The sequence below is a fragment of the Cetorhinus maximus genome, chromosome 2 (genome assembly GCF_964194155.1).
Source record: "Cetorhinus maximus chromosome 2, sCetMax3.hap1.1, whole genome shotgun sequence".
Lineage (NCBI taxonomy): Eukaryota > Metazoa > Chordata > Chondrichthyes > Lamniformes > Cetorhinidae > Cetorhinus > Cetorhinus maximus.
The window spans coordinates 8371799-8391596 of NC_135880.1; the positions used below are offsets into that span (position 1 = coordinate 8371799).

The window sequence follows — 19798 nt, forward strand, 5'->3', positions numbered from 1 at the left end:
GACTACACTTCATAAATACTTAGTAGGCTGTAAAGCACTTTGAGACATCCTGTTTTATAAATGCAAGTCTTTTTCTTTCTCAATTGGTGCGTGGATCATAACAGTTCAGTGTTTTACTGCATAATCTGCACAGATTCCAGCCCAGGATGAAGGTCACATCTCTGGATGAGCTGAGGTGAAGAACCCCCCCTCTCTCTACCGGGGTGGGGGGGGCAGGTGACGAAAGATGAGGGAGTGAGAGATGCCGTTGGGAGTTGTGGGGTGAACTTCCTCTGGATATCTCCTGCACCTCCGTTGTTCACTCCGGTAGTCCGGTGTAAAGCCCATTTAAGTGCTAAAAGGAAGGGATTCCCCCAAAGTTACAGCAGAGAAGCACAAGATGTTCCAAAGAAATTCAACCATTGGTATGTCTCTGTGGAACAAATCCCAAAATTCACCTTACCTGGGATTGTAGCTTAACTTTTGTTTCATATAAATCAGAAAGGTGTGGGATTTTCACATAAATTGAATGGAGATTTGATAGAGGTGTACAAGGTTATGACAGGTTTAGATAAGGAAGGCAAAGTAAAGCTGTTCTCATTAGCTGATAGTACAAAGGCTAGGAGACGCCATAGAAAAGTTCGGGCACAGAAAGAGGCCATCATGTCTGTGTCAGCCAATAAAACAGAAAACAAAGAAACAAGCCGCTCATTTTTAATCCCACTTTCCAGCGCCTGGTCCATAGCCTTGCAGATAAACAGAACTTCAGATGCTGATCCAAGTACCTTTTAAATGAGTTGAGCGTTTCAGCCTCAACCACCAATTTAGACAGTGAATTCCAGATGCCCACAACCCTCTGGGTGAGAAAGTTTTTCCTCATGTCCCCTTTAATCCTTCTACCAATCACCTTAAATCTATTCCCCCTGGTAATTGACCCCTCAGCCAGGAGAAACAGATTTTTCCTGTCTACCCTATCTAGGCCCCTCATAATTTTGTAAACCTCAATTAGGTCACCCCTCAGCCCACTCTGTTCTAAGGAAAACAACCTCAGCCTATCCAATCTTTCCTCATAGCTGCAATTTTCAAGCCCTGGCAACATTCTTGTAAATCTCCTCCGCACTGTCTCCAGAGCAATTATGCCTTTCCTGTAATGTGACCAGAACTGTACACAAAATTCCAGCTGTGGCCTAACCAGCATTTTAAACAGTTCCATAATTACATCCCAGCTTTTGTACTCAATACCTCATCCAAATAAAGGAAAGCATTCCATATGCTTTCTTTACCGCCTTGTCCACCTGTCCTGCCACCTTCAGGGACCTGTGGACACGCACTCCAAGATCTCACTTCCTCAACCCCTCTCAATATCCTCCCGCTTATTGAGTATTCCCTTCCTCTGTCTGCCCCCTCCCCCCACCAAATACATTACCTCACACTTTTCAAGATTGAATTCCATTTGCCACTTCTCTGCCCACTCACCCAAACCATTGATATCATTCTGGAGACAACAGCTATCCTCTTCGCTATCAACTACACGGCCAATTTTTGTGTCATCAGCAAATTTCCCAATCATGGATCCCACATTTAAGTTGAAATCATTAATATATATGACACACAGCAAGGACCCCGACACTGAGCCCTGTGGAACGGCCACTGGAAACCACTTTCCATTCGCAAAAACATCCATCAACCATTACCCTTTGTTTCCTGTCGCTGAGCCAATTTTGGATCCAACTCACCACCTTCCCCTGAAACCCATGGGATCTCACTTTCCTGACCAGTCTGCCATGTGGGACCTTGTGAAATGCCTTACTGAAATCCATATAGACAACATCCACTGCACTACCCTCATCAACCCTCCTTGTTACTTCTTCAAAAAATTCTATTAATCTTCCTCTAACAAAACCATGCTGACTATCTCCGATCAATCCACCCCCACAGATTTAAGGTTTTTGGCAAGAGATGCAGGATGGATGTGAGGAAGAGCTTTTTGTTATGCAGGGAATGGTAATGACCTGGAAGTCAATGCCTGCGAGGGTGCTGGAAGCAGAGGCAATCAATGATTTCAAAAGGAAATTGAATGGGCACTTTCGGGAAATAAACTTGCAGGGCTACGGGGATAGAGTGGGGGAATGGGATGGACTGGGTTGCTCAACAGAAAGCTGGCATGGACTCGATGGGCTGAATGGCATCCTTCTGTGCCATTGTGACTCACTGACTCTGAGAGGGAGTAAGGAAACAGGAGCAGACATGTTGAATTTGATTAAGGTCTGATAAACCTATTTGACCACATTGCAAGTGTGATCGATTTGAATCCCACACCCTGTAAAAACCACAAGGCTTGGTTGTCAAGTGCTGTTTCTTTTTAAGTGTATGTTTAAGTGCTGTAGATTTAATAAATCTATTATACTTCATATTCAGTGATTATGGAATTGATGAGTGAATTACAAGTAAGAACACACCTATCCCTTCTGACATCTACACAGACCAACAGAGGCAGTAGAAACTAATGGAGAATGTTTCAAACGTTCTGATTTGTATAAGCATTGGAGCTTAACAGTTCTGTTGTCTTCATCAGGAATACTGCATGATAAATAATCAGATTAGCCTTAGTGTTAACAGGATTTAGAACTGATCCCTGATTTGAGGCATACAGTGTTGGAGGGAAGATTGTGGATGAGATATTGAGGATAAGGAACTCAAAGAGTTACAAACTAAAAGGATGTGGGGCTACCCATGTCCAGTTACAATGGACTGTGCTGTAAGTTTCTATGTTATGACTGGGGCTGGGGCTTGTACCTGCTAGCGTTTAGGAAGAGGCAACTTGAATGAAACATATAAAATCCTGAGGGGTCTTGATAAGGTCGATGTGGAGAGGATGATTCCACTTGTGGGAGAATCTAGAATTAAGGGGGGGTCACTGTTTAAAATTAAGGGGTCACCCATTTAAGACAGGGATGAGGAGACATTTTTTCACTCCTGAGGGCCGTGAGTCTTTGGAACTCTTTCTCAAAAAGTGGTGGAAGCAGAGTCTTTCAATGTTTTTTAAGGCAGAGCTAGATAGATTCTCGATAAGTAAGGGGTGAAAGGTCATCGGGGGAATATGGAGCTGAGGTTACAATCAGATCAGCCATTATCTTATTGCATTAGCAGGCTCGAGGGGCCGAGTGGCCTACTCCCATTTCGTATGGTTACTGGGAGAAGGGGTGATTGGGAGGGAAAGGGAGTGGTTGCTGGGGTACTGGGGAGAAGAGATGATCCAGGGGGTGTAGGAATGATCGTGGACGATCCTGAATGAATAGTTTGATTGATGGTGCACAGGAATTTTTCCAGTTACCAACGCTGAGGGTGCACTGGATGGACCACAAATCTCGCAATAGCTTTGAACTCACAGCTGCAAGCCATGAAACAAAGACCTAGCTTGTTTATTGTGTATTTGATACAGCAAAGGAGGCCATTCAGCCCACTGTGCCCATGCAAGCTCTTTTGAGCTATCCATTTAGTCCCATTCCCCTGCTCTTTCCCTGAAAGCCCTTCAAGTATTTATCCAATTCCATTTTGAAGGTTACTATTGGATCTGCTTTCACCACCTTTTCAGGCAGTGCATTCCAAATCACAACTGGGCAGGGCTGTAACCCTCTATTTATCCTCATTGTGTTTTAAAAAAAAATCCCATTACTCCTTTGCTCCATTTGGCAATGGTACAGGGAGATAGCGGTGTAGTGGTAATGTTACTGAACTAGTAATCCAGCCCAATGCTCTCGAGTCAAGGGTTCAAATCCCACTTTGGCAGCTGGTGGAATTTAAATTCAATAAATAAATCTGGATTTGAAAGCTAACGGTGACCATGAAACCATCACTGATTGTTGTAAAAACCCATGTTTTTATCAATGCCCCTTTAGGGAAGGAGATCTGCTATCCTTACCTGGGCTGGCCCAAGTGTTGACTCTGAACTGCCCCCAGAATTGATTGGTGATACCCACATTCCATGAAAGAATGAAAAAAGATTACCTTAGAACTGTGTTCTCTGGTTACCGAACTTCCTGCCATTGGAAAGTTTCTGCCTATCTACTCTTATCAAAATCCTCCATAATTTGGAACCCCATCTATCAGCTCTCTGCCCTAAGGAAAACAATCCCACCTCTCCATACAACTGAAGTCCCACACCCCTGGTAAACCTCCTCTCTTCCTGTACCAAGGCAGTAAAACTAATTCACACACAGTCATTTGGAAAATTCTCATAAATGCCATAATGAGGTTTAGTGAATTAAAGTTTCTCTGAGTGTCCGGTGAGTGACTGATTGCTTCATTACAGGAAGTATCCGAGATATATCAGTGCCCTGTGACACTGCTTCACCCTTGTGGCACTTTCATGTTTCATGTGGGATGAAATGTCAGTTTTCCCATCCTCTGCTCCTCCCGATTCCCACTCCCATGGAATGACTGCCATCTACTGGCTGGGAACAAAAGGGTATATTTTTGACAGGGACTTGAGCACAAAATCTAGGCCGTGCTCCAAGAGGTGCCGTATTTCGGATGAGATGTCAAACTGAGGTGCTCTCTGATGGATGTAAAAGATCCCATAACACTGTTTTGAAAAAAAGGGGAGTTCTCTCCGGTGCCCTGGACAATATTTATCCTTCAACCAGCCTCACTAAAACAAATTTGGACATTATCCCAATGCTGTGTGGGAGCTTGCCATGCACAAGACTGCTGCATTTCCTACATTACAACAGGTTACTGAAGGAAATGAATGTTGTGCAGGTGACAGGATGGGAATTAAGCAATCTCACTTTGCATGATATCTGCTAGGTGGGGAGGTCTGGTTTCTGTCCACAATTTACCCAGAAAGGGGTGGTTCTCTAATTTGTCCTCACTCCCTAAGGGGCTGTTCCCACTTTTTGTCCACAATCCCGAAGATGGGCTGTTCTCTCTGTCTTCTCTTCCCCCATAAGCCTGTTCTCTCTACGTTTTTGCTCCCCCATACAGGCTATTCCCTCTATCTGTGCTCACACCGCCAAACACACGAAACACACTCACTTTTCCAGAACTGCTTCATCCTAATTCAGGGTCGTGGGGAGGCAGAGCCTATCCCGGCAGACAATCAGCACTAGGCAGGGTACAGCCAGGACGGGATGCCAGTCCATCACAGGGCACACACTCAGTAGGGGACAATTTACCACAGCCAATCCACCTAACCTGTGGGAGGAAACCAGAGCGCCCGGCGGAAACCCACTCAGACACCGAGAACGTGCAAATGCCACACAGAGAGATACCCAAAGTCAGGGTCGAACCCAGGTCCCTGGAACTGTGAGGCAACAGCGCTAACCACTGAGCCACCATGCTGCCCCACATGTAAAACAGTTTCTTGTTAAATGATGACAGAGGCAGGAGCATTGCCAATATCAAGCACCTTCATTTGCTAATTTAGTAACAAAGCAAAGAGATCAGCAATGCTGTGGAGTCCAGTGCACTCCAATGATTGCTTTGATATCATATTCCACTGTTAAAATGTGTACACCAAAACAGCACAGGGAGTGGGGAGTAGCTGAATAAATCATCAACTTTCTCTGTGGTCAGTTGGGAGGTGTTTACTGAAGCTAGTGACAACCCTTGATCACCTCCTCTCCACTCCTGGATATTGCTGCAATTGTACAAGGCCTTGGTGAGCCCACACTTGGAATATTGTGTGCAGTTTTGGTCTCCTTATCTGAGGAAGGATGTTCTTGCTATAGAGGGAGTGCAGTGAAGGTTTACCAGACTGATTCCTGGGATGGCGGGACTGACATATGAGGAGAGATTGAGTCGATTAGGATTATATTCGCTGGATTTCAAAAGAATGAGGGGGGGATCTCATAGAAACCTAGAAAATTCTAACAGGACTAGACAGGGCAGATGCAGGAAGGATGTTCCCGATGGTGGGGGAGTCCAGAACCAGGGGTCACAGTCTGAGGATACGGGGTAGATCATTTAGGACTGAGATGAGGAGAAATTTCTTCACCCAGAGAGTGGTGAGCCTGTGGAATTCGCTACTACAGAAAGTAGTTGAGGCCAAACCATTGTATGTTTTCAAGGATGAAACTTTCGCTCTTGGGGCGAAAGGGATCAAAGGATATGGAGAGAAAGCGGGACCAGGCTATTGAGTTGGATGATCAGCCATGATCATAATGAATGGTGGAGTAGGCTCGAAGGGCCGAATAGCCTACTCCTGCTCCTAGTTTCTATGTTTGCCACCACTGCTATCCAAAGGGTTATGCTGGGGTCTGCTGATCCCATCCTGTGGTACAATCCTTGCTACAATCACAGCACTGGCAGTTGCTGCTCCTTTAAAATAAGCCATTCTGTTTGAGGATTTATGATTTCACTGACGTACCTGTACTGTAAATTCTGATGTATAAGCATTGCTTGATTCATAGGCCGAGATGAGTTATGCGTTTGTAGTGGTTAACAAATCAGGCTCCACTTGTGTTCACAAATAGATTTGAGGTGGAACTGATTAGCCCCTCCAGCCGAATTGTGCTCTTCTGTTCCTGTCACCCCTGCCCCCCGCCCCCTCCCGCCTGCACAGTTGATTGTAGCAGATGTTCTGAGGTTGCCAGTGAGAGCCTGAACATTAGATAGCAGATGGGGCATAGGCTGCAGCACCTTGGAACATGGTCCGAAAGGTGCTTTGTTCTTTGCTGGAAGAGGACGATCCTCTGTGCCACGTTGTTATCTTTCATACCAACTCTATCCATCACCCGGAATAACGAAATGAGAAATGAGGAAGGAGGTGTCAGAGACCAAAGCTTTTATTAAACTCTCTTGACTCATCCGTCAGGCAGACAATATAGAGCAAATATTAACTTCAATGGTTACAAAAGGTGTCCTCAAAACAGAACAATATTCGCCCAATTTACAACAAAATACCTGTGCACTTACAGGAGTCTCTCGGGGAGATATTTCTGTACGCTGACTTGTGTCTCAGTTCCCCTTTCAAAGGGAAATATATTTGTAGGCAGACTGGTCTCTCAGTCCCCCTGTCAGGGAGATATATCTGTACAGACTGGTGTGTGTGTGTCTCTCTCTCTCTCTCTCTCGCTCAGTGTTATATCTACATCCTGGGTGATGTCTCAGTCCCTCTTTCTTGGAGATATTCAGAGCAGTAACACAATATGCACTATCTGGCCAGCCTTAGTTGTACAGATACTGTTCTACTCCCCTTTTCCGTACAATGAATTACAAGGATACCAACATATATACACAGAGATGGATATGGTAGCAGTCCTTATGTTACCAATAATCCAGAGGCCGGGATTAATAATCGAATCCCACTATGACAGTTGGGCAATTTAAATTCAGTTAATTAGATACCAATACTAACTTTTTATCCCAGATTTAATGATGACAACAGGAAACTACCGGCCAGTTGTAAAAACCCACCTGGGTCACTAACGTTCTTTAGGGAAGGAAATCTGCCACCCTTACCCGGTCTGGCCTACATGTGACTCCAGACCCACAGCAATGTGGTTGACTGTTAACTGCCCCTCTGAAATGGCCCAGCAAGCCGCTCAGTTGCATCAACCACTACGAAAAGCTATAATCTGCACGGACTGCAACAGTTCAAGGTGACGGCTCACCATCACCATATCGAGGGCAATTTGGAATGGGCAATAAATACCAGTCATGCCAGCAAAGCCCGCATTCCATAAATGAAAGAAAAAATGCTGGGATTGTATTGTTTTCTGTTAATCCCACAGAGAACAAGGAGAACCAGCAGGTACCCAGCCAGGTGATTAAGAGGTGACTGCCCTAGTCTGTCCATATTATAAAGTTGCAAAGTATGGCCAAAAATAAAAACAGATTTTTACAGGTACGAAATTTGTCATAAATATACATTCTTCAGCATTTGAAGCATCTATTCAAATTCACTGTTTCATTCCCACTAAAGCCTCCCATACTGGCAGGTGATAGGCCAACTATAGCTGTGCCAATAGTGCCAGCTGTGTGCTATCAGTCGAGGGGCAATGGAAAGGCCAGTACCTCCCTTAAGAGGGAGTTTGGAGAATAAACCCCTCCCCTGTGAGTAATAGATATTGCTTAAAGCACTGTGAGCAAGCAACCTTATTTTTAAAAAAATTGAATAAAACTGAGTGTGTGAAGCAAAAAATAAGGACAAAAGCTCCCCTTGGCTTGGCAGATCACTTTAGGAGCAGGTTTAGACTTCACTCATGTCAGGCTGATGTATACAGTAGAGCACTGTCTGCTGCTGGATATAAATGGTACTACGTTAACCAAGCCTCCCCCTTTATCTGGGTTAAAATAAAATTGAAAGAAATGATTAACATAAGGCGCTTTGAAGTCTAAATAAAGCATTTTTAACCAAAGCAACCATGCACATATATACAAAGCCTGAATGAGGCCTTTTGATTGACTGGATTGGGAGGGTGCAGGAGGAAGGGGGAAATGGGGCAGGAGCAAGGATGGTGGGGTGGGTAAGGAGAGCAGTGATGGTGAGGGGGTGGGAGGCGGTGATGGAGGGTGGGGGGGAAGATGGAGGGGGGGGGTGGAGATGGTGATGGGGGGGGGAGATGGTGATGTGGCGGGGGGGGCGAGATGGTGATGGGGGGAGATGGTGACGTGGTCGGGGGAGGAGATGGTGATGTGGGGGGGGAGATGGTGATGTGGGGGGGGTGATGGTGATGTGGTGGGGGGGAGATGGTGATGTGGTGGGGGGGAGATGGTGATGTGGGGGGGGAGGAGATGGTGATGTGGTGGGGAGGAGATGGAGATGGTGATGGTGGGGGGGAGGATGGTGATGCGGGGGGGGGAGATGGTGATGTGGGGGGGGTGATGGTGATGTGGGGGGGGGAGGAGATGGTGATGTGGTGGGGAGGAGATGGAGATGGTGATGGTGGGGGGGAGGATGGTGATGCGGGGGGGGAGGATGGTGATGCGGCGGGGGGAGATGGTGATGTGGGGGGGGTGATGGTGATGTGGTGGGGGGGAGATGGTGATGTGGGGGGGGGGAGATGGTGATGTGGGGGGGAGATGGTGATGTGGGGGGGAGATGGTGATGTGGGGGGGAGGAGATGGTGATGTGGCAGATGGTGATTGGGGGGGGGGGATGGTGATGGGGGTGAGAGAGATGGTGATGGGGGGGGAGATGGTGATGCAGGGGATGGTGATGGGGGGGATGGTGATGTGGGGCGGGGGGAGATGGTGATGGGGGGGGAATGGTGATTGGGGGGGGATGGTGATGGGGGGGATGGTGATGCGGGGGGGGGGGAAGAGATGGTGATGTGGGGGATGGTGATGTGGGGGGGAGATGGTGATGGGGGGGGGAGATGGTGATGTGGGGGGGAGATGGTGATGTGGGGGGGAGATGGTGATGTGGGGGGGAGATGGTGATGGGGGGGGAGATGGTGATGTGGGGGGGAGATGGTGATGGGGGGGGGAGATGGTGATGTGGGGGGGAGATGGTGATGTGGGGGGGAGATGGTGATGGGGGGGGAGATGGTGATGGGGGGGAGATGGTGATGGGAAGGGGATGGTGATGGGGGGGGGATGGTGATGGTGATGGGTGGGGATGGTGATGGGGGGGGGGGATGGTGATGGGAAGGGGATGGTGATGGGGGGGGGATGGTGATGGGGGGGTGATGGTGATGGGAGGGGATGGTGATGGGAGGGGGATGGTGATGGGGGGGGATGGTGATGGGGGGGGATGGTGATGGGGGATGATGATGGGGGGGATGGTGATGGGAGGGGGATGGTGATGGGGGGGATGGTGATGGGAGGGGGATGGTGATGGGGGGGATGGTGATGGGGGGGGAAGGTGATGGGGGGGAAGGTGATGGGGGGATGGTGATGGGGGGGTGATGGTGATGGGGGGGATGGTGATGGGGGGGATGGTGATGGTGGGGGGATGGTGATGGGGGGGATGGTGATGGGGGGGATGGTGATGGGAGGGGGGGATGGTGATGGGGGGGATGGTGATGGGGGGGGATGGTGTTGGGAGGGGGATGGTGATGGGGGGATGGTGATGGTGATGGGAGGGGGATGGTGATGGGGGGGATGGTGATGGTGATGGGAGGGGGATGGTGATGGGGGGGGATGGTGATGGGGGGGATGATGATGGGGGGGGATGGTGTTGGGAGGGGGATGGTGATGGGAGGGGGATGGTGATGGGAGGGGGATGGTGATGGGGGGGATGGTGATGGGAGGGGGATGGTGATGGGGGGGGATGGTAATGGAGGGATGATGATGGGGGGGGGGGCGAGATGGTGATGGAGGGGATGGTGATGGGGGGGGGGGTGGTGATGGGGGGGAGATGGTGATGGGGGGGATGGTGATGGGGGGGGGATGGTGATGGGGGGGGAGATGGTGATGGGGGGAGATGGTGATGGGTGGGGATGGTGATGGGGGGGGGGATGGTGATGGGAAGGGGATGGTGATGGGGGGGTGATGGTGATGGGGGGGGATGGTGATGGGGGGGGAAGGTGATGGGGGGGATGGTGATGGGGGGGATGGTGATGGGGGGGTGATGGTGATGGGAGGGGATGGTGATGGGAGGGGGATGGTGATGGGGGGGGATGGTGATGGGGGATGATGATGGGGGGGATGGTGATGGGAGGGGGATGGTGATGGGGGGGATGGTGATGGGGGGAAGGTGATGGGGGGGAAGGTGATGGGGGGGATGGTGATGGGGGGGTGATGGTGGGGGTGATGGTGGGGGGAGGGGGATGGTGATGGTAATGGGGGGATGATGATGGGGGGGGGGAGATGGTGATGGAGGGGATGGTGATGGAGGGGGGGATGGTGATGGGGGGGAGATGGTGATGGGGGGGATGGTGATGGGGGGATGGTGATGGGGGGGGATGGTGTAGATGGTGATGGGGGGAGATGGTGATGGGGGGGGTGGTGATGGGGGGGGATGGTGATGGGGGGGGGATGGTGATGTGGGAGATGGTGATGGGGGGGGGAGATGGTGATGGGGGGGTGGATGGTGATGGGGGGGAGATGGTGATGGGGGGAGATGGTGATGGGGGCGGATGGTGATGGGGGGGATGGTGATGGGGGTGGAGATGGTGATGGGGGGGGATGGTGATGGGGGGGGGGATGGTGATGGGGGGGGATGGTGATGGGGGGGGGGGATGGTGATGGGGGTGATGGTGATGGGTGGAGATGGTGATGGGGGGGATGGTGATGGGGGGGGATGGTGATGGGGGGGGGATGGTGATGGGGGTGATGGTGATGGGGGGGATGGTGATGGGGGGGATGGTGATGTGGGAGATGGTGATGGGGGGGTGGATGGTGATGTGGGTGATGGTGATGGGGGGGGTGATAGGGGGGGAGATGGTGATGGGGGAGATGGTGATGGGATGGTGATGGGGGAGGTGGTGATGATGGGGGGGGAGATGGTGATGGGGGTGATGGTGATGGGATGGTGATGTGGGTGATGGTGATGGGGGGGGTGATGGTGATGGGGGGGAGATGGTGGAGATGGTGGTGGGATGGTGATGGGGGAGGTGGTGATGATGGGGGGGGAGATGGTGATGGGATGGTGATGGGGGTGGGATGGTGATGATGGGGGGGGGATGATGATGGGGGAGATGGTGATGGGGGGGGGGGGGGAGATGGTGATGGGGGTGATGGTGATGGGATGGTGATGTGGGTGATGGTGATGGGGGGGTGATGGTGATGGGGGGGGAGATGGTGATGGGGGAGATGGTGATGGGGGGGGAGATGGTGATGGGGGTGATGGTGATTTGGGTGATGGGGGGGGGGGAGATGGTGATGGGGGTGATGGTGATGGGGGGGTGATGGTGATGGGGGGGGGAGATGGTGATGGGGGAGATGGTGATGGGGGAGGTGGTGATGATGGGGGGGAGATGGTGATGGGAGATGATGTTCTGATGGGGGTGGGATGGTGATGATGGGGGGGGGAATGATGATGGGGGAGATGGTGATGGGGGGGGGGAGATGGTGATGGGGGTGATGGTGATGGGGGTGGGATGGTGATGTGGGTGATGGTGATGGGGGGGGAGATGGTGATGGGGGAGATGGTGATGGGGGGGTGATGGTGATGGGGGGGGATGGTGATGGGGGGGGAAGGTGATGGGGGGGATGGTGATGGGGGGGGATGGTGATGGGGGGGGTGATGGTGATGGGAGGGGATGGTGATGGGAGGGGGATGGTGATGGGGGGGGATGGTGATGGGGGATGATGATGGGGGGATGGTGATGGGAGGGGGATGGTGATGGGGGGGATGGTGATGGGGGGGTGATGGTGGGGGGATGGTGATGGGGGGGGATGGTGATGGGGGGGAAGGTGATGGGGGGGATGGTGATGGGGGGGGTGATGGGGGGGGAGATGGTGATGGGGGTGGGATGGTGATGGGGGAGGTGGTGATGATGGGGGGGAGATGGTGATGGGGGGGAGATGGTGATGGGGGTGATGGTGATGTGGGTGATGGTGATGGGGGGGGGAGATGGTGATGGGGGTGATGGTGATGGGATGGTGATGTGGGTGATGGTGATGGGGGGGGTGATGGTGATGGGGGGGGAGATGGTGATGGGGGAGATGGTGATGGGGGTGGGATGGTGATGGGGGAGGTGGTGATGATGGGGGGGGAGATGGTGATGGGGGTGGGATGGTGATGATGGGGGGGGGGGAGATGATGATGGGGGAGATGGTGATGGGGGTGGGATGGTGATGGGGGAGGTGGTGATGATGGGGGGGGAGATGGTGATGGGGGGGGAGATGGTGATGGGGGTGGGATGGTGATGGGGGAGGTGGTGATGATGGGGGGGAGATGGTGATGGGGGAGGTGGTGATGATGGGGGGGGAGATGGTGATGGGGGAGGTGGTGATGGGGGTGATGGTGATGGGGGAGGTGGTGATGATGGGGGGGGATGGTGATGGGGGAGGTGGTGATGGGGGTGATGGTGATGGGGGAGGTGGTGATGATGGGGTGGGATGGTGATGGGGGTGGGATGGTGATGATGGGGTGGGGGGGATGATGATGGGGTGGGGGGGGGAGATGTGGAGGTGGAGATGGTGATGATGAATCCTGCATTGACAGTGAGAATGTGCCGCTGACCCTCCCCCCGAGTCTCTAGTGATTATTGCCAACCGGCTGCGCTCCGCCGGAGCCCGGCTTCGCCGCGCCCTCTTCCTCGCCGATCAGGCGGTCGGACTCGCAGTTGAGGTTGGGGTAGCGGGCCGGCTGGCCGTTTGAGCGCAGACACACCGGGGGGAACGGGAAGGCGAAGCCGCCAAGGCAACAGCCTGGACAGGAGAGCGGCTCGTCCGGCTCCGGGTCCGCACCGGCCTCGGCGCTCATGAACTGGCGGCGCCCGCTCTCCGGCAGCGCAGGCGCACTCTCCGACGGCACCCGGCACATTGCCTCCAGCGCAGGCGCACTCTCCGACGGCACCTGGCACATGGCCTCCAGCGCAGGCGCACTCTCCATCAACCCCTGTCCTCGCGCCACCAGCGCAGGCGCATCCTCCAGCTGCATCCGACTCAGGGCAGCCAGCGCCTGCGCACTCTCGCATACTCCGGGCCCCAGCGCATGCGCACTCCCCATCGGCTCGTGAGCGCTGGGACTGTTCGAGAATGACGGTTGGCGGCCAGCTTCCCACCGGCGACACTCGCTCACCGCCGCGTCAATGCTGTCGCTCCCACCGCCGGAATCCGGAGAGCGGTAAGTCCCGCTGTTGCCACTGAGGGCCGAAGGAGGCCTGTCGGAGATGCTGCTGGGTCTGAGTGGCGGTACCTCCAACGGTTTGTCTTCTCTCTCGCCGCTGTCGTCGTCAGGACCGTCCTCAGAGGCGACCGCGTCCCCTCCGCCGGCTTCCAGCCCGCCCCCTGCCCTCTGACCCCGGCCGGGTGAGAGATCAGAGTGGGGCAAGCCCCGCCCACCGGGGCGAAGCTCGGGCAGCGAGCGCCAACGGCGGGCGGGCGGCGCGCCGGCGGGGAGTCCGCTGCGGGGCGGGTTCAGAGGCTCCGGGGTGAGCGGCTGGGCGGCGCCGGGGGACGGCGGCGTCAGCTCGAAGCTCAGCGAGATGACCGAGCGGCTGGGCGAGTCGTACAGTTTGATCTTGCCGCCCTTCAGGTCAGCCCGGCCGGAGAAGGGGTTGACCCGGGCGGCCGGGCCCAGGCCCTCAGCACCCAGGGCGGCCCGGGAGAACATGTCCGAGTGGCTGCGGGACAGGCGGGGCTCACACTGCACCCGGAGGCTGTTGGAAAGGTCTCGCTCCGTCCCTCCGCTCCCTCTCCACTCACAGGCAGTCTTCCCTATGGGAGAAAACAGCACGGGGTTAGATACAAAGTAAAGCTCCCTCTCCACTGTCCCCATCAAACACTCCCAGGACAGATACAGCACGGGGTTAGATACAGAGTAAAGCTCCCTCTACACTGTCCCCATCAAACACTCCCAGGACAGGTACAGCACGGGGTTAGATACAGAGTAAAGCTCCCTCTACACTGTCCCCATCAAACACTCCCAGGACAGGTACAGCACGGGGTTAGATACAGAGTAAAGCTCCCTCTACACTGTCCTCATCAAACACTCCCAGGACAGGTACAGCACGGGGTTAGATACAGAGTAAAGCTGCTTCTACACTGTTCCCATCAAACACTCCCAGGGCAGGTACAGCACGGGGTTAGATACAGAGTAAAGCTTCTATTGCGATTTCTATATGCTTCTATTTATGAAACCTTTTCACAACCTGCCCTGCCACCGTGAACGTTTTGTGCACAAATGTTAGGAAATAGCGATAGTTATATTGGTATTTGTAGGTGTTAGGCATGAGTTTTAGCTTTAATGTTTAAGTTTGATTTGTATTTCTGTAACTGTGTGTTAAGACGTCAAGTTGAGTTTTAGTTTCCCAAGGCCAAAGGAGTGAGACAGAAACAGGGGAAACTCCCAAGCAGACCTTCAAGTCAAAGGCAGGACAGGAACCTGGAAAAGGTCCCCTTAATGAAGTTAATAATGAGGGGCAGAGAGAAAGGCTCCAAGCTTCAGATTTAAAGAGAAAAAAGCTGCAGAAAGCAGATTTAAAGCGAGAACAGCCTGCAAGAGACAAGAAGGTCCAAAAAGACGGCTGAAGGTCTGTAACTCTTTGCTATTGGCGTATGAAGTAATGGTGTACTGTTGACGGCTAAGTTGGTGAGAGAGAGTGCGTGGAAGACAGCTTGAATGCATGTGGTGACCCAGGGGAGAGGAACATTGGAAGAAGAGTTCGAAACTCTGGAGGTGAACCCTTAATGAAGGCGTCTGTGAGAAAGCATCGGTTTTGGAGAAGATTCCAAAGCGAGTTCTACGAGAGTGGAGATTGGAAACCCTCATGTGAAAGACGGAGTTCAGTGAGACTGGTTGGCTCACAGTGTGACAAGCCTCGGGGGGGAGTTGAGAGATCCATAGCATCTGATTGAGGTGGCATCTGTCATTTGGTTTCAGAATGTGGTGTGCCTGATAACAGGGTGCCTACTGGTTTAAATGGACTTTGTACTTACTGTGAACATTAGAGTATAAGATAGCTTTTGTAACTTATGTTATCTTTGTAGAAGCCTGTCATTTTCAGTATATATTTGTAAAGGTATAGTTGTGAGTGAAGGAGCATTGTAATATAGTTCATCTTGTTTAATAAATGTTTTTTGCTTTTGTTATAAATTCATTAGCTAACTCTGGTGACTCTGTAGCCCCTCCCCACGTATCTAAACAAACAAATAAAAGTTAAGGTCTAACCAAGCTGTGATCAGGCTTGCCGAGTGGTTACCTCAGCTGCAGATCATAACAATATCCCGGGGTTTCTCTTCCTACACTCCTTTAGAATTGTACCCTTTATTTTCTATTGCGTTAAATTTAATCTGTCATGAGCCCTCCCATTTCACCAGCCTATGTCCTCTTGAAGTCTATCACTATCCTCAATACTGCAAAGTTTTGTGTCATCTGCAGGTTTTGAAATTGTCCTGTAATATTTATCAAGAAGAGCAGCGGTTTAGCTTCCTTCAGGGAACCCAAGTCTGATAAACAACTGTTTGTTACTACACTGTTTCCTATCACTCTGCTTACATTCAGAAGAACCCTTCCCATCAGCTAGTCATAATCTGAAGACATGGCCCAACATTTCTAACCACTAGTTTGTAACCTGTCCATGTGTATGGGGTGGATGTTGAGAGGATGTTTCCCTTGGCTGGACAGTCTAGAACTCGGGATCATAGTCTCAAGACAGGGGCTGGCCGTTTAGGACTGGGATGAGGAGAAATTTCTTCACATGAATCTTTGGAATTCTCTACCCCAGAGGGTGTGGATGCTCAGTCTTTGAATATATGAGATCAGTAAATTTTTGGGCATGAAGGAATTCAAAGTGATATGTGGATCGGGCTGGCAACTATTGAGGTAGATTAGAAAGTTTTTATTGAATGGTGGTGCAGGCTTGATGGACTGTATGGCCTACTCCTGGTACATACAGTGATACGTGGATGATACCACCTGACACGACATATAAACTGGGATTGTCACTTAACGTCATCGGATGACACTTTCAGTGCCCAGATGCTAATTTCTGACTGGCTGTGACCCCAATGGGACAAGAATGACCCTGATCCCAGTGGGCTAAGCAAGGTATGACTCACAGTCCTTCCTGCATAATGGAACGAATTAGCTCCTACCCCAATGGTTGAGAACTATAGGAAGCCCTCCTCAATTCGTGAAATCATGCCATAACTTCATAGGGGTAAACTTTAGTGTCTCTCTCTCTCTCCATTTGTCAGTTAATCTCTCCCTCTGTTCCCCACTTTATCTATCTTCATCCTGTGCTTTTCCACCCTCTGCTTGTCTTTCCCTCCATTGTTACACTCTTCCTTTGGATGTCTCTCCATCCATTCTTGAACTCTTCCTCTGTCCATCCCTAACTCCTCAGACTCAATTTACCATTGTGTACGGTTGATACTTTCATGGTGATGTGCTGTCCTCCTGCATTCTGCAGCCTTGAACCTGGATTCTTATACAGTTTCAGCATCATCTCCAGCTTCTGGACAATCTCTGCAAAGGACGGGCGTTGGGTGGAATCCATCTTTAACACAGAAAACAAACGCAGAACAGATCAGAGAACTAGGCAACAGTTAAATGGTTCATGCTTTCCTAGTTCTAGTACCCAACTCCACAAGCTGCACTGCAGCAGATGTTTTTTACAGAGGCATAACTGCCCATATCACCATAACAGAACAACTGTCTCAATTTCAGATGGTGGACATTGCAGGAGCACACACCCCAGGATAAGATCCCTCTCATATAGCTGGCTGAAACTTATCACAGATGTTTGAAATATAACCACCTGAGAGAGAGGACATCACTGTGTGGATGGTTGGGGCAAATGGCATATTCCCTCATTCATACTTTGGGTAAACTGTATATAAAAGCAATCAGCTGCTTGCTGGAGGATCTGCAGAAACCCTGGAGCGATGCAGGTTTTCGTCAATCTTCCACTAAAGTTAGGACTGACCATTGGGAGAGACACCCCCATCCCAGGTAAATCTGTTTTTCCAGCTTACAGCTCACTTGTACGACACCGGCAATGTCACTCATGCCAAAGGGACATTACTCACCGTACGTTGGCGACATCGCCGCGCCAGTGATCTCATTCGCACCAATCAAAGCTCCTTTACACTGTCTCATCAAACACTTCCAGGACAAGTACAGCACGGGGTTAGATACAGAGTAAATCTCCGTCTACACTGTTCCCATCAAACACTCACAGGACAGGTACAACACGGGGTTAGATACAGAGTAAAGCTCCCTCTACGCTGTCCCCATCAAACACTCCCAGGACAGGTACAGCACGGGGTTAGATACAGAGTAAAGCTCCCTCTACGCTGTCCCCATCAAACACTCCCAGGACAGGTACAGCACGGGGTTAGATACAGAGTAAAGCTCCCTCTACGCTGTCCCCATCAAACACTCCCAGGACAGGTACAGCACGGGGTTAGATACAGAGTAAATCTCCGTCTACACTGTTCCCATCAAACACTCCCAGGACAGGTACAGCACGGGGTTAGATACAGAGTAAATCTCCCTCTACACCATCCCCATCAAACACTCCCAGGACAGGTACAGCACGGGGTTAGATACAGAGTAAATCTCCGTCTACACTGTTCCCATCAAACACTCCCAGGACAGGTACAGCACGGGGTTAGATACAGAGTAAATCTCCCTCTACACCATCCCCATCAAACACTCCCAGGACAGGTACAGCGCGGGGTTAGATACAGAGTAAATCTCCCTCTACACCATCCCCATCAAACACTCCCAGGACAGGTACAGCACGGGGTTAGACACAGAGTAAAGCTCCCTCTACACTGTCCCCATCAAACACTCCCAGGACAGGTACAGCATGGGGTTAGATAGAGTATCGCTCTACATCATCCCATCACGGCACCTTGACCTGAAGCTCAGAGCAGTGCCTAATGCATTTCCAAATACCAGGCTCGCTCGGGCAGCTCTGACCCACTTAAGAAATATGGTTGAGAGAATCGCCTTGAGTTATGAATCTCAGATACCCAAACACTGTTTGACATAGAATGCATGCAAGTTGTTGAATGATTAAAGCAGCTTTTAAATATAGGGCAATGCAAAGAGTCACTGCCCCAACCAACCCCATTGTGCAAATTCACTTGAGACTCACAACACAGCAGTGGATCGCCAGCTTCAGGAATACAGGTGGACAGTCTCCCACCATCGTCTCAAAAGTATTCACATCTAGGCCAAAGTCCTGAAGGAAAATGGAGAATGGAGACTTTAGAACATTCAATTACTTGCACTGAAAATGTGGAACAGGACCTCTCCTGCTGGTTTGAACAGTGGGGCCTCTGGCAGAGAGTTACAGCTGAAGAGAGTAGGAAGAAGGAATGTTAACTAGGCCAATGTCCACTAAGAACTGAACTGAGATTGCCCATGCTCAGTCCATGTAACTCAGCAGGCAAAGGGGACTTCCCTACCATCAGTATAGGTTGGATTTGAATCTGAATCCAGAAGTGTGCTGACCCACTGTGTTAGCTAGTTTCTGACTATTTGTTTTGTTTTGTCCCTGTGGTTGATGGGAAGAGATGATTGCAACTGTACAGCCCCACAAGCAAGATTCTTGTGGTTAGAAACCCTTTGAGGTACCTGCTACTGCTCCTTGGAGCCTGGATGCGATTCGGAATGCTATTTCTGCAGTATTTACTGAAGTCGCCAGGTGGCGCAATGGTCCCTGTGAGATCTCATGTTTGTGCAGAGGCGGTGGAATCTGCTCTACTCTGCTGGAAAAATCAGTAAGCTGTGAACACCTTTACACAGTAGCAGCAGTGTGTACCATCTACAAGATGCACTGCAGCAACTCACCAAGGCTCCTTCGACATCATCTTCCAAACCTACAACCTCTACCGCCTAGAAGGACAAGGACAGCAGATGCATGGGAACACCACCACCTGCATGTGCCCCCCCGCCCAAGCCCCACACCATCCTGATTTAAAACTAAATCACCGTTCCTTCACTGTCGCTGGGTCAAAATCCTGGAACTCCCTCCCTAACAGCACTGTGGGTGTACCTACATCACATGGACTGCAGCGGCTCAAGAAGGCAGCTCACCTTCTCAAGGGTAATTAGTGATGGGCAATAAATACTGGCCTAGCCAATGACACCCACATCCCGTGAAAGCATAATAATAATAAAAAATACTGTGAAAGCATAATAATAATAAAAAATACTGTGAAAGCATAATAATAATAAAAAATACTGTGACAGATGGAGAGACAGGCCCAAACTGTCAGAAGGCAAGTTCAGGGAGGTTGATGC

At 51.1% G+C, this 19798-nt stretch overlaps 2 protein-coding genes across 2 annotated transcripts in view; both read right to left on the reverse strand.

Moving 5' to 3' along the window:
* LOC144692089 (uncharacterized) overlaps positions 1 to 19798 on the reverse strand; it is a 981581-nt gene that overhangs the window by 755892 nt on the left and 205891 nt on the right. The gene's annotated exons all lie outside the window — the stretch shown is intronic.
* Positions 13061 to 19798, reverse strand: part of tesk1b (testis associated actin remodelling kinase 1b) — a 147409-nt gene continuing 140671 nt past the window's right edge. Inside the window, exons 8-10 of the mRNA XM_078560556.1 lie at positions 18648 to 18734; positions 16898 to 17039; positions 13061 to 14256 (exon numbers count right to left, since the gene is read on the reverse strand). Of these exons, the coding sequence (XP_078416682.1) occupies positions 13073 to 14256; positions 16898 to 17039; positions 18648 to 18734 (1413 nt within the window). The 3' untranslated portion in view covers positions 13061 to 13072. The remainder of the gene's footprint in view (positions 14257 to 16897; positions 17040 to 18647; positions 18735 to 19798) is intronic.